This window comes from Cynara cardunculus (genome assembly GCF_001531365.2).
Source record: "Cynara cardunculus var. scolymus isolate 2C chromosome LG 8, CcrdV1, whole genome shotgun sequence".
Taxonomy (NCBI): domain Eukaryota; kingdom Viridiplantae; phylum Streptophyta; class Magnoliopsida; order Asterales; family Asteraceae; genus Cynara; species Cynara cardunculus.
The window spans coordinates 2,578,925-2,594,311 of record NC_037535.1 but is presented as its reverse complement, the minus strand read 5'-3'; the positions used below and the strand labels follow the sequence as shown (position 1 = coordinate 2,594,311).

Genomic DNA, 15,387 nt, shown 5'->3' with positions numbered 1-15,387 from the left:
TATCCTGTATTTGATTGTGTTTATCTGCAGTTAGTTACACGAATTCAGATATGGGATGAAATCGTTTAGGGATGAACGAGTTTAAGAGTTTTTAATAGTTTTAAGAGTTTTTAAGAATTTTTAAAAGTTTTAGCCAAATGTTTTATAAGATAGTATAAATATAAAAAAATACATATCGTATCACCCTTTTGATTGGTTTGAACGTAGATCAACTTTCTAAAATTAGAAAGTTTCTAAAGTAACATTAAACCCAACAAACAACATGAAATAATATCAATTATAAATGAATAAAAATAAGTAATTTTAAATTAAAAATTAATTAAAAAATTATAACTTTTATGAAAAATAAATAGTATTACTCGGTGTTTTAATCTCCATCAAATTTCTACAGAAAACCGGAAATCCAACGATTCAAAACAACTCAATCCTGCTAAGAAAAACCCAACCTCAAGACTCAGACGATTCTTCTGACTTCGACTCACTTGACTCACCGAGTGTAAACCGAACAAACCTCCGAACCTTTATGTTCTCACCGATGGCCGCAACCGTTTGCTTCACGAAATCCTTCACAAGGACGCTATCGTCCTTTAGATACGCTTGTTCAAGAAGCGTGAGTTCTCCGAGCCTTTTCGATACCCTCCCTTCCACGATTTTCTCCCTTATGTTCTCGGGTTTCGACAAAATATCCTCTCGTTGCATCTCGAGCTCTTTCTCTTTGCTCACGATGTGTTCCGGGATATCTTCGATAGAAACGTACTCCACTTTCGGACACGCCACGACTTGCATAGCTAAATCGTCGACCAATTCTTTGAACTTTTCACTTCTGCCCACGAAATCAGTTTCACAGTTGACTTCTATTAGGACCCCGATCCGGGCGTCGTGAATGTAGGATCCGATCCTACCTTCGGCCGCTAGACGGCTTGATTTCTTGTCGGCAGTCGAAAGACCTTTCTTTCGGAGATATTCTTGAGCTTTCTCGAGGTCTCCTCCAGTTTCCGAAAGGGCTTTTTTGCAATCCATCATACCTGCACCGGTTTCTTCCCGAAGTTGCTTCACCAATGCCGCCGAAATCACAGCTTTCGGTGCCCTAAACAAAGAAAAAGCGTTAGTAGCAAAACCATTTAAACCTCGAGAGTCAACTCAACCGACAATTGGGCTATTCAGAACAATCATCAAAAGCGAGTTTTGTAGAACACACTTTTTCATACCGACACTGCAACGAAATCGGTTTTACAGAACACCAAATATATCTAAATGTTCTACCAGACTGTTCTAAAGCGTTCTATCAACTTATTGTAACACCTTTACATAGGACACAACTGTTTGGTTCTGCAAATTTAAGTCTTATAAAGCAGTCTATTAAGACATATTTATATTTGGCGTCCTATAAAGCCGATTTTGTTGGTTGTGCGATATCTACTTATTAGAAATTACCAACTTACTCATCAGTGGCGGCACCAACGGCTTCGGTTGGTGCAGGCTGCTGCTCGGTCGTTGGTGCCGAGACCTTCTTTGCCGAAGTTTGTGCAGCAACTTCGGCAGCAAAATCTTGAGTTCTCTTTTCCAAGCCTTCTCCGAGGTTGAATCTCACAAACCTGTTGACTTTTATGTTTTCGCCGATCGTTGCGATCGTTGACTTTACAAAATCTTTGACCACCACCTTATCGTTCTTAATGTACGCCTGCTCAAGCAACGCCAGCTCATCAAGCCTCTTCTTGATTCGTCCCTCGACAATTTTGGCCCTAAACTGCTCGGGTTTCGACAAAAGATCTTCTTTTTGCATTTCGATTTCTTTCTCCTTTTGAATGGTTTCTTCAGGAACATCTTCCGGGACGAGAACTTGAACCTGAGGGCACGCAGCCACTTGCATTGCTAAATCGTTGACTAATTCTTTGAAAATATCTCCACGTGATACGAAATCGGTTTCACAGTTGACTTCTATGAGGACGCCTATCCGGCTATCGTGAACGTAGGACCCGATTCTACCTTCGGCCGTTGCCCGACTGGCTTTTTTGTCGGCGCTTGCCAAGCCCTTCTTTCGAAGGTACTCCTGAGCTTTGACTAGATCACCTTCGGTTTCCGAGAGGGCTCTCTTGCAGTCCATCATACCTGCACCTGTTTCTTCACGCAGCTGCTTCACAAGAGCCGCGGAGATCGTTGCTGCCATACATACATAAATATTTATCCTTTCGTTATATGACCTTCTGATAAATTTCTTTTAAATAAATCACCTTCTGACAGAAGAATGCCACTAAACTTGTCAGAAGGCTAAGGGGTTGTTTGTTTACCTCTTAATAGTTCCATTAAGAGGCAACTCTGAATCGTTAAGTGAATCTTGTTTGGCAAAGAAAAGTCTGCCTCTTAATAGTTCTAAAACCCTCTGAATGATTTTGTATCCTGAATCTCCCTTAACCATTAAGAGCCCTAATTTCATTGTACACAATTATCAGACAATTATATTTCATTTTGCACTATATCATGAGAGCCTTTTAATCATTCTGACCACTTAACCATTCTGCACCAAATCATTCATCATTTGCCAAACAGCCCCTAAGCTGGGAATAAAATTTTCATTAAGGTCGATGGCCTAAATATCCTGTGATAAAGAACTAAGTTGTGATAAAAATTTCTTGCTCGGTTTATATACATATTTGATAACCAAACACACTAAGCATGTCCCGCTCAGAAGTAGGTTATGTGGGGTAGGATGTACGCAGTCCTGTCATCTACCTCCATAAAGAGTAAAGGAGTTGTTTCTATGAAGACCCTCGACTATTTAAAAAGCGTGTGCAAAAAAAGTTATGGTGAAAACCCGAGTGCAACAAACGTTTGTTAGTTGAAGAAATCGGAAAATACGGAGAAACTTGGGACCAAAAATGTAGATCATGAATAATCCTTTAACAAAAGAACCAATACTAGAAAACGGTTACACAAGTACGAAAAGGGAAACATAGGAATATGTAAAAGAATTACGAGAAACTAAACATCCCTCTATCTAATCTTAAGGCTCTCGTAACCTAACCACGGTCAACTCCGCAACCATCCCCGTCTCACCTGCTACCTCTCCGGTTACGTTAGCTACAGGTCTCTACACATAGTCAGCTACCCTAGTTATACGTCTTCAAGAACTCTTATCAGAGGGTCATGTCCTCGAAAATATATCTAAGGCCACCATGTCCAACCTCAGCTGCTCATCCCACGTCCTCATTGGCCTGCCATTTATTATTTAAATAATAATAAGAGTAAAGTTCAATTTTGGGTCCTTAACGTTTGCAAATTTCAACAGATATTGTCCCTAAACTTCAAAAACTCATATTTGGTCCCTCACGTTTATCAATGCCCAACGGTTTTGGTCCCTCTGTCTAACGGTCGTTAGCTTTCTCCGTTAAGTCCAGTTAAATGAGGGGTATTTTAGTCATTTTCTCTATTTTCATTACATTACAATAAAAAAGCATATCCGTTGAAAATTGCAAACGTTAGGGACCAAAAGTGAACTTTACTCTAATAATAGTAATCCATTGCTATTTTTGTCTTTTTATAGAGTTGTGAAAGAATTTGAATTCCATTAGAAACCAATGGAATTATCAATTCCTTCACTCGATGGAATTTGCAAAGGCCCTCTTAGAATGGAAATCTCTATAGCAATATTCGGAAGCGGAATCAGTTGCATTCATCAAATCGTTATGCACGAAGGAATCAAACTCAAGAAGGGCGGCATTAGCAAATAAGTTATAATAAACCTTTAGTAGCGGCTTCCACGGGAGAAGGTGCACTGGCTTCGCCATTTTGCTCGGTGGCAGCTACATCATTTCCGTCCTCAATTGGCGTGGCAACTGGAATTTCCGCATCTACTTCAACTTTTGTTTCCATTTCCTCAATTTGACTCTCGATGACTTCACCGACCTGAGTTTCTGAACGCAACAAATCACTAGTTAGAGATCTTTCTTATCGGGTATAACATAAAAATAATAAATAAATAAATTCAAGCAACCAGTAGAACAATAATTTGATCGGAAAATGGTGGTAAGGGGCTGTTTGGTTGGTTTTCCATTAACTCCTGTATGTATAGCTGACTGAATAAGCTGTGAGTCCCATTAAGCTTATTAAGTCACTAACAAACAGGCCCTAAGATGACCCACTATGGTGCATACGGTGGCATGGGCCACCACTTCTTTCCTCCGACATAGTGTAAGAAACTTTAGGGTCGTGAAAGGTGCCACCGTATTATTTTGTTGGGTGCAACCGTATATTCCTTGAAACTACAATAATAACACAAGTTTCTCTTGGTAGAGTTGGTTTGCACGCTCTTTTCTCCCCTTCCATGCGCGGGTTTGGATCCCATCTGTACCATTTTCTTAGTTTTTAGCTTTTAATTCCAGGTTTATTATGTTTCTCAAAAAAAAATTGGGATGAAAGACTCGAACACAGGATCTCACATACAAAAAGCAAGAAACTAACCAACAAACCAATAATGATTTTGTAAAAAAATATCCATAGCTTCTTTTTTTTATAATAAACGGTGTCACCACTTGAAAAAATTTCTAGGTCCTCCTCTGCACAAGTCGAGGGGTCTTCATGGAAACAACGGCTCTACTCTTTCGGATAAACCTCCCCAAACCCGCCTCAGGTGGGATATACTGGGTTCATTTGGTTTGTTTTATCACAAATAGATTAAAGCAACTACAAACGTATGTGAATCATGAGTATAAGTAGGCGAAAAGCAAGAATACAAACCTTCGATCACGTTTTCCTGGATTACAGGGGCGTCTACTTGTTCAACCGAGCTCGTGATACTATTTGCCTCCTCGGGTATCTCTACTTGCTCTTCACTCGTAACGCTAATAGTTTCTTCAGAAACAGGCTCGATTTTTTCATCTCCACCTGATTCAGGAGAGTTAATACTTCATCAGAAGCTTTTCAATTTATGGTCGGTATCACGAATATACTGAAATAGGGGGCGAATCAAGTGAGAACCTCAAAAATGTTGAGAACCCGTCACAACGAATCTCAATGTATTATTTCACATGTATTTGTTTCATCTGAAGCCAGGATTTAAGGTATGGTTTCACAATGTGAAACAACACTGTATCGTTTGGTTCATTGGACGGTTCTCATTTGATTACGCCCCTATTGAAGTAACAACATAATAAAAACGTATATAACTCATGCATATAAATAGCCAAAAAGCAAGAGTGCAAACCTTCGGCTACGTCCTCGATGACAGGGGCATCTACTTGTTCGTTTGAGCTGGTGATACTACTTGTCTCCTCGGGTATCGCTACTTGTTCTTCAGGGGTAATTTCGTCAGAAACAGGTTCAACTTTTTCATCTGATTCACAATAGGTGATTCAGTCTCTTCACTAGATGGGTTTCAATTTATGGTTTACGGGTCTGTTTAGTTTGGTTTAAACTACATTTTAAAACATACGTGAATCATGAGTATAAGTAACCGAAGGGTAATAAGAATGCAAACCTTCGATCACGTTTTCCTGGATTATGGGGGTATCGACTTGTTCGCTTGAGCTAGTGATGCCACTTGTCTCCTCGGGTACCTGTACCTGCTCTTCGTTGGTAATGCTAACGTTTTCATCCTCATCTGGTTCGGGAGAAGTAATTTCCGTCTCTTCAATGGATGCTTGTGGATCAGTTCCACTAGAATCGCTTTCGTTTTCGGTTTCCACTTTTTCGTCTTCAACTAGTACGGAAGAACTTACAGTCTCATCAGAATCTCCGTCACTTTTCAATTCAACCATTTCTTTACTTTCTTGGTCAACTTGGTCAACACTGCTAATCTCGGTTGAATCCTCAACTTTCTCCCTCTCGTCCAGAAATGAAGCGATATCTTTGTTTCTACGGAATGCTACAAGGAAAGGATTCGTGGCTGTAAACACGGTTCCTTGAAGCTTGGAGTCTAAAGCTTTAGAATCTTCGTCTTTCTTCATAGTCAAGGTCACTTGTCCTCTTGCAATACGCAAGACTCGAACTTTGACTTCTTGACCGATCTCGAGCGACGAACCATCCCCCATTATACTTCCGAACCCTTCATCCGCTTCTTCTGAAGCGGGCAAAAATCCTTCTTCCCCTTCTGGAAGAGTTATAAACGCACCAGATCTTGTTTTATTCTTTACCGTCCCCTCAAGATCTTGGCCCTTCACAAACTTTGTCGTTTTTCTCCCCTCGGTTCGCTTCTGGTTTGACTTTTGACCCGTTCTTTGGGGAGGTCTAGATGTGTCACCACCGCTAGCGGGCTCACTTTCGCGCATGGTCAATGCTATTCGGCCCGTTTCAATATTAGCCTCCACCAACTTTACCTTTACCTCTTGTCCTAAAGAAACGACATCTGCAACATCCTTCACGTATCCATCACTCAACCGTGAAACGTGAACCAGCCCGTCCGTAAAAGCTCCAAAGTCGACAAAAGCTCCAAATGGTTGGATTGATCTTACTTTTCCGGTGAAAGTCGCACCAGGAACCAATTCTTCATCTTTCACAGGCGGCATTTCGCTCTTTCTAGCGGGCCGTGATCGTTGTTTAGACTTGGCAGCGGACTCTTCAGCATTCGACTTATCAACGGATGCTGTTGTTTCTGACGTTTGAACGGAATCTTGTTCTGAAACAGCGGAATCTGGCTGGTCAGCTTGTTCTACAGCTACATCCACATCCACCCCGGTGGCTGATGCTATTCCAAATCTTGGTTTATGGTGTGAGCCAAACGTTCTGATATGCGGAAATAATCTAAGGGATGTCGATAAAGGCAATACACAATCTTGAGCATATAGGGTTCTTCTCGAAGATCTTCTTAAATTACAGCATCTTATCAAACGGTTGGTCGTTTTTGTATCAAAGGTGCATCCAGGGATAAGCGAGATACTGCTTGTTGACGAAGGGATAACGGGCGTCATTTTGTGATCTCCAAACGTGAATCGGATTCCGTTCAAGGAAACTACACTAATTCTTCATCAGTTTCTTCACCTGTGGAGCAAATGCAACTCATAAGCTATCAAATCCACATTATCTTGAATATCTTATAGATGTTCTTAACGGAACCGAGTATTCTATTAGAAGATAAGATCTCATTTTGCTCACGAAAAGAATCGAAACAGATTGCATATGATCACATTCAAATGGAATAAGTAGATACTACAGAATTCATTGCGATTTCACTAACAAAAACCGCAAGTTCAAAACAGATTCTTGAAATACTTAATATTCAACTGGAAATGAGAGAATTTATAACCTAGAATCACACAATTACATCATTTCGAATCCATTCGATTTGAATTGAATCCTCAAGGATGGTTAGACATCCTCAAGAATCCAAGTAATTCACAAACCCACAAATTTTTTACCACAATTCGTGATTCTAAAGCACAAATGATTGATGAACTGATGGATTGTAATGTATCCTAATGAATTCAAGATCAAAAACCACTTTCCCAGTTTCATCCACAGTTATATCTCCTTCAATTTGCAGAGTTTTACCGATATGAATCAAAATTTGGGGAAAAACAACCAATTCTAATCCAGATAAGCTCGACGATTTTTCAACAAAACAGCATCGTGAAGTGGGGATTACGAACAAAACATCCTAGGGTTCTAAAACAAACAAAATTGGCTTTAAGTTCATCGTCAAGAAACTATAAAAAGAATCAAAACGACATCAAACTTTGGCAAATTAAGACTGACCCATCACTCACAGAGAAGTGTTTAGACGTTAAATCGAGAAATTAGAGATACCCAAATGGAAAGAGGATGAAATTTACCCTAAAGAGAAGAAGCAGGTTCCTGAAATGAGGGTTTTAGGTTGGTGCTGCTGGTGTGTAATCTATCTCCTTGGTGAATGACTGAAGATGTAAAAGAGGGAAATGAAAGGTGGGTCTTTAAACCCTTATCTCATCATCCTCCGATTTCCATAAAAAAAACAATTTATAATTTTTATTTTTTATGCATTTATTGGATTTGGAAGTGGTGGCCGGCGGTGAAACCTGCGGTAACAAAATATTTTCCTCCCCAGATGATTCTTTAACATCAAAGGTGGAAAAACGATAAGGGAAAAATAGAAATTTAATTTTAAAAATCGATACTTGTTTTATTTACTTACCGGGTAAGATTTTAATCCATCAAAACGGCATCGTATGCAACAATTTATCCGGTAAGCATTTACCGTGGTAAAAGTCGTTGTCCTTACTTACCGGGTAAGACTCTTGGTCCTCATCTTGTTCTTACCGAATAAGATTCTTGGTACTTACTATATTCATTTGATAATGTAATGTGATTTGGTAAGCACTTACTCGGGTAAACATTTGGTAAACAGCCCCAATGTTTATCAAGATAATGGATCGGTTTTGGAGCGTGTATTTCATTCTATAATCAGTTCCAATGATATTTTTGGGAGATGTTGATCAAAAATTCCATGGATGTGTACGATCCTATCAATTGATGATGTAGTCCTTGAATCCCAAATTGTTGGGGATGAGTTTATGGGGGTTTAATATAAATTCTAACCCCTAATTGCTATGGAAATCGTTGATTAATTGTTCTGGAAGTGAGACCTTTGAACAGAGGTTGTGCAGGCAAAACAGTAGCTCACACGGGTAGCGTCATGACGTAGGCCGCACAAGCTACCGTTTCTCTGTTTGTGAGTTTTGTGTAAAGAGCAGTTTGAGGGCTATGCTTTGGACCTTAACTTGAGGGATTAGTAGTGGTTCACTCGGGGGTTATAATTGAGGTATTATCTCAGCGTTTGGATGACTCAATTCAGGTGTTCGATTGGTGTGATCCTAACCTAAGGTGTTCGATTGGTGTGATCCTAATGAGTTGGTCACAAGTGTGCATGACCATAAGTGTGATCAATCGTTGCAACCGTGTGCTTTAACTTACAATTGTGGTGATTTTGTTTATTTTAATTATGCTTTAAATCCACTGATTATCGTGTGAGCTTTTGTGTTAGAGGGAATTAACTAAACCTTTGGCCTAACTCTCGTTTCTATAAAACTGTAAACATTTTCAGGGGAGTATCATGTTGAAAAGCTCTAGTAAACGTAAGGGAAAGTGTGAGCTATAAGGCTTGGAGTTGGGCCACTGTTAGTTAGGGAACTGCTTTGACTCGAGCTTAACTTTCTGTAATAATCTTAGCAGTATTACTTTATTCTGATGTAACTATTAAGATTAAGTTGAACTTGTAGACTTTGTTTCGGTAATTGTACTTGTTGGTTTACCAGTGTTACGGTATTGGTTATTAGACGTCTATTTTGTGTTTGCGGTTGTTACAATTTAGCTTTTCAAGTAGTTTGTCAAAATAGTTTTTTTGTATGTATTTATAACACGGTTCCGTTTCATACCCATCGTTAGTTTTAATTTCGACCCCTTTCTCTTCGATAAATAACTCAATAACATAATACAGAATGATCATTTTGATGACAGAAGTTACAAATATGATGGTCGAGACATTGGATTCTGTATATTTTATTGTGCTTTTTCTTTTTCATATTTTACAGTTAAATAAGTAGAATAATGTGTATATGAAAATAATAGATACAATTGTTTGGAAACTAACCCGTTATTAGAATAAGGTTTGGGAAACGAATTGGGCTTTTCTTGTATCATGTCAGACCAATTACGATTAATATACACACGAGCCCTAATTGGTTGTACCAACCATTTATGACCGATCCTGCTAAAATGGGCCGGACTGAACGGTCCCTTAACCAGTTCACTAGAAAAGCTATGATTGGTTGTATTTGACCGAGTATTAATAGGTCTCTGCGGTCCCGATCCTTGCGGTTCACTATAACAAAATCGGGTTTATATGACACTCTCAATTTCTAAGCGTCTTAATAGACCTCTTTATAATACTTAGTTTATAAGACCAAAAAAATAAAGCGTCCTATCTAAAGGTGTTGTAATAAGTTTATATAACATTTTTTGACGTCGTAATAAGTTTTTTAGGACACTTTTAATATAAAGCGTCCCATTAGCAACTTTGTAGAACACTATTTGAAAAAATGTTCTATAAAAAATCGAGTTTATGGGACACTTTCAAAAAATGTCCTATAAAGTTGCTAATGCAACATTTTGTATTAAAAAGGTCCTAAAAACTTGTTAAAACGTCCAAAAACGTCATATAAACTTATTACAACATCTTTAGATATGACGTTTTATATTTTGTTCCTATAAATTAAGTCATATAAATCGATCTATTAGGACACTTAGAGATTGAGGGCGTTCTATAAACCCAATTTTGTTGCAGTGGTTCATGCTAGATTGGCCATCTCTATCGATAATCGGACCTAGATTGGTCCTAGAATTTTTGGTCGGGACAGGAACAGCCAACCCGGCTTTAAAGGGACGGAGTTGGGACCGACCTGGCGTTGTCTAGGACCAATTTTTTTTTATCATCTCTCTGGTAGGGGGATCGGTTGAATTTCAAGATTTTCTAGCCATTTGGAGGTCTTTTTGGCCCTTTTTTTTGGCTTATTTGAGCATAGCAAAGTATGAATAAATCTTATTGAGCGGGAGAAAATAACAAGCTTATGAAATGCTAAAAAACTTTAAATATTTGCTATAATTCGTAATTTCGACTTGCGTTTTGGTTTCTATTTGTGTGTTCACGTACTTTGGCCCCCCTAATCTTATATTTGTACTTTTAGTTGCCTTTCCAAATGAAATCCAACGATCCTCGTTCTTCGTCCGCCTCCAATCTCATTGTTCAAGCAACACATTCTATACTTCGTAACATAAACATATGTCAAAAGGTATCCAATAATTTGCATGAACGTAAACACATATCGGTTAGCATGTATCTTAGGGGCCGTTTACCAAACGCTTACCCGGGTAAGCGATTACCAAGTCACACTACCTCACTGGATGAATATGGTAAGAACAAAAACTCTTACCCGATAAGAGCGAGACAAAGACCAAGAGTTCAAACCCATAAACGAATAAGAATCCCCTTGTGGCCAAAGAGGTTCAAATGCGGTGACTCTAAGTAGATGGTCGTCCTTGCAAAGTAGATAGTCGTCCTGAGATTAGTCAACTCGAATAACAGATTGAATATAAACATGACTCTCAAACTTTTCACTAAATTTCAAAGAACAAAATTGAAGCTGTGTGGGCTTTTCCTCTTGTCTTTTTGATAGTGGGCTATAAAGAAAATGGGCTTAATGAAGATTTGACCAAGTAATTAGGCTTATAAGTCCTTATGATTTGCAATTATATATTATATTGAACACGATGAGATAAAAAGCTGTCATTTAGATCTTAGCCGTTTAAATGGAACTTAATATTCAATCTCAGCCCTTTAAATTTTGGTTACATATGATAGTTATTATTGAATTTTTAAAAGGTACAAATCTTGATACATTATGTACAATTTTTGAAGTTCTACAACCTCCTTCGTTCAAAATGATACTTACCAAATAATTTTTTTTATTATTTTTAAATTATATTTTATACTCTTAAAATTAGTTATTTAATTAGTTCTATATCTTTTTTTTTCATTTTTCTTTTATATCCTTCTCATATTAAAATAAATAATAGTATATTAATTAAAATATACTAAAAACGTTTCTTTGTTTATAAATTATTCCATTATAATTGTCTCTTCAATGCCTTCAAAATGAGCGCGATATCTGATATTTTTGGATCTAAAGCTATATTTCGACCCAGACGTTTTCGGGATGCTTCCAATGCCAATAAAAAGTAACCCATTCACAAAAGCAAAACAGATTATAGAGCAAGATTTGATCAGCAACACTGGGACTGAGACAGCCCAGACTCCTACGAGAGGCCCAAACTCTGTCTTACGTAAAGTTGTCAGAGTACGATTAACACCCAATTTTTCCGATTCGACGGTTCGATGTATGATTTATCATATAATATTATTAAATATGATAAATATGTACTGAGTTAATTCTAAAACTTATTTTTAATATCTTAATATTTCATTATACACCCCTTATCTACACACCATGTACAATTTGTTAAGCACTTTCCAACCCTCCACGCCCACTCCCCCGAATCTCTCCTTAACCCACGATCAAGTCCCAAAAAGCACGCTTAAATCCTAAACCCGCGTCCCCAAAAGCCAAAACCATAACAAGTCGATTCACTCTATCGATCCCTTTCTCCCAATTCACGCTCTCCCATTCTTCTCTGGTTAACTTCTTCAAATCCTCGACGAAAAATTCTTATTCAATTGATTCCACGAGTCAATCTATTCAAGAAAAGTCAAATTTTCCCAATCACCATGATATTAGAAAGGAAAGGCGATGTCGTGCAGGTAAGCCAATTCACTTGCTATCACTCCTTCCTCAAAAGCTTCAGTAAACATAGCTTCCTCTTACTCTTGGATATCTGATCAGAAATAGCCCTGGTGCATAACGTTACAGCACAATAGATCGGGCACGACCTTATTGTGGACGAGATCTATGAAACCAAATTTCTTTTCCATGGCAAAACTTCAATCGGAGACGGGTGTGTGCGTTTTTATGTTTTCTAGCACTTGTTTTATTGTGTCCTTGGAGTCTCGGCCATAACTACAGGGTTTTTTCGGTCCATTGTACAACAACCTCGGATGGTGGTGGAGATTCATCCTACTACCAATACAAAAATTATCAAACATGAAAAGTTCTGAATTTTTGCAATTGCAGACATTACGCTCTTGGCTTTTGGAACCAGCTTCCCACAGATCTGTCTGGCTGCCATTGATGCAATACGAAGTATTGGCCAACTCTATGTTGGAGGTTCAATTCCATTTTTATATCCTCTTATCTTATATGTTGGATTTTATTGGCTCAATTTGTCACAGAAGACTGCAACAAAAAGTAGCAAGTCATTTTGAGTGCACAGGTTTGTGTCTAGACTTACAGACAGTTGTATGATATGGCTTTATTTCTATTAAGGGGACGTTTAGAATTTGTCTAAAGTCACGTCGTGTACCCTACCAACGGATGGGTGTAACACTGATTTTAGCTACGGTTGAAATTATAATAATTATTAAATTTATCCTAAGTAGAAAATGCTTTATATTATCGAAATTAATTATTATAATTAAAAATAGTATAAATAAATATAATATTTGGAAGTATAGCAAAGCCAATGTCAATAATGTAGACCTCAAATAAATTGGATACTTGAATGAATCATATCTTCTGCAAATTGGTTAGCAAAATCCATGGATTTCATTCTTCATTTAATGGAATTGTTTTGAAATAAATTAAATAATTATTTAATTAATGGTGTCCATGCCCTAAGATTTTATGTATAATTCTGACAAGCAAGGATCAAAATGTCAGATGAAAATAATATATATATATATATATATATATATTGTATAATTAATTGGAACAATTTGGGTTTGTAGGTTTTACGTTAAGGTCCATGTGTGTGTGGATAAAGCGGACAATATATGGTACATGTTAACCTGAGATGTTACATACGGTATCAGAGTCAGAAATCTGACTTGTGTGCCAGCTAGGGATGTAAATGGTACGAGACAACTCGCGAGCTACTCGAAATCGATTCGGTCAAAGCTCGGTCAACACTCGACTTGAATAGGCTCGGCTCGACTCGATATATTAACGAATCGAGTCAAGCTACCCAATACTCGACTCGAAAAGCTCGTGAGATACTCGATTATTTTATATATAATTAGCTTTAAAATATAATCAGTTTTTATGATAAATTTTGTAAAATATAAATAATAAAAATGTCCTATATTTTTAGATATTTAAACAGAATTATGCATTTTTAATTATAAAACATAATCAATTACTTTTTATTAAAATCAAAATTAAAAGAAGACAAAGAAAAACTATAAAAAAAAGTTGGTGAAATTGTCTCATAACGAAATAAAGATGGTAAAGGAAGGAAGAAAAAATGTTATAAAAAGAGAGAGAGGTGAATGAAATTTCTAACTTTGTCTTTTTGAAGATGAAGTTTAAAGTTGATTCTTTAGTTTTGTAAAAACTAAGAGAACATCTTTAAGTTTTAAAATTTATATGAGAAAAACCCTAAATTTTCATAAATTTCAATGAGTGAGCTTGGTTCGAGTTTGAGCTTGATTCGAGTTCGAGTTTGAGTTCAAGCTTGAGAAATAGTTATCAAGTTTGAGTCGAGCTTTGATTTTTACTACTCGCGAGTTTTCGAGTCGAGTTCGAGCTTGGAAATTGGGTTTCGAGTTCGAGTCGAGTATAGTGATACTCGAGCTCGACTCGCATCATCTACACCCGTAGTGCCTGCAAGGACGTTGCTCCCAAGGGGGGTGGATTGTAAGATCTCACATCGGTTGGAGAGAGGAACAAATGTTGTCTTATAAGGGACTGAATACCTCCTATATCAGATGCGTATGAAAAAAATCGTGAGTCCATGTGTGTGGATAAAACGGGCAATATCAGGTACAATTAGCCTGGGATGTTACACGACAAGAGAGCTCAAGAGACAATAAAAGAAGGGGACTTAAACCAAGTCGTTTTAGATACAGACCCGTCTTTGAACCTTGGAGCAATCCAACCAAAGGATTTAAACCGAATGTCATCGAAAAGATCACCTTGAGAATCGAGCCCCTTGAAAATATAAGCATTCCTGAGTTTCCAAAGAGAATAAGTAGCGATCTAAAGAACTGTTTCTCACACATCCTTCAATGATCCTGTGATTTGCCTCCCGCCATCGAAAGTCAACAACTATGAGACGGACGAAGGGAAAACGCAATTGACATTCCACCACTTAAAGATGCAATTCCATAGCGATGAGGCGTCCTTTACGCTGAGTAGACAATGATCCATCGATTCAACATGATCACGAAACAAGCAAAACAATGAATCGAGATCGATTCCTCTTTTGTTATAATATCTCAACATGACATGACCATGAAAGAGATTCAAAATCAATTTCCTTTGAATAAGGGACAGAGTCACTCATTTTAACTGTTTTACACCATACTGTAAAGGAGTCTCGAAAGTTATCTCTCTAGGTCGTACCTACAACATTCATTCGGTACATCGATTCTCATAATAATTTTATATTTCTTGTTCTACTGATATTTTAATTATTTAAATATACTAAAAAGGTACTCGCGCAACGCAGCAAGATATATCTCGATTTCAATGTTTTTTTTTGTCTTTGTTGATGTTATAATACGAATTTATGTGGTTTTGAGCAAATAATAATGTTTTTCTTAATAAAATATAAATTTGAAGATATCATAAAAATTAAAAAAATATATAAAATTTCTCATTTTCTTTTGTAATTTATTTAATTCAATTTTTTTATTGTATTTTAATTAAGGTTTAATGACGAAATAATTTATTTTTAGTTTAATAATATAATTTTTATAAAGATAATAACTAAGTATTCTGTTAGAACTCGATAATTTTCCTAATTATATTT

General features: G+C 37.2%; 1 protein-coding gene across 1 annotated transcript; it reads right to left on the bottom strand.

The window, feature by feature from the left end:
• Positions 1–340: 340 nt before the first annotated feature.
• Positions 341–7,895, bottom strand: LOC112516651. The gene is made up of 7 exons (XM_025123814.1): positions 7,764–7,895; positions 5,474–6,972; positions 5,201–5,329; positions 4,735–4,881; positions 3,741–3,911; positions 1,443–2,160; positions 341–1,087 (listed from the first exon to the last, which is right to left on the bottom strand). The coding sequence occupies exons 2-7, from the start codon at positions 6,900–6,902 to the stop codon at positions 448–450; spliced, it is 3,234 nt and encodes a 1,077-aa protein (XP_024979582.1). The 5' UTR covers positions 6,903–6,972; positions 7,764–7,895; the 3' UTR covers positions 341–447.
• Positions 7,896–15,387: the final 7,492 nt, after the last annotated feature.

Excerpts from the sequence above, each read along its gene's own strand:
- LOC112516651 (XM_025123814.1), bottom strand. The coding sequence starts at position 6,902 with ATGACGCCCGTTATCCCTTCGTCAACAAGCAGTATCTCGCTTATCCCT. Across the intron at positions 5,330-5,473 it reads CCAGGAAAACGTGATCGAAG|ATGAAAAAGTTGAACCTGTT; the intron begins GTTTGCATTCTT and ends ATTGTGAATCAG. Across the intron at positions 4,882-5,200 it reads CATCGAGGACGTAGCCGAAG|GTGGAGATGAAAAAATCGAG; the intron begins GTTTGCACTCTT and ends CTCCTGAATCAG.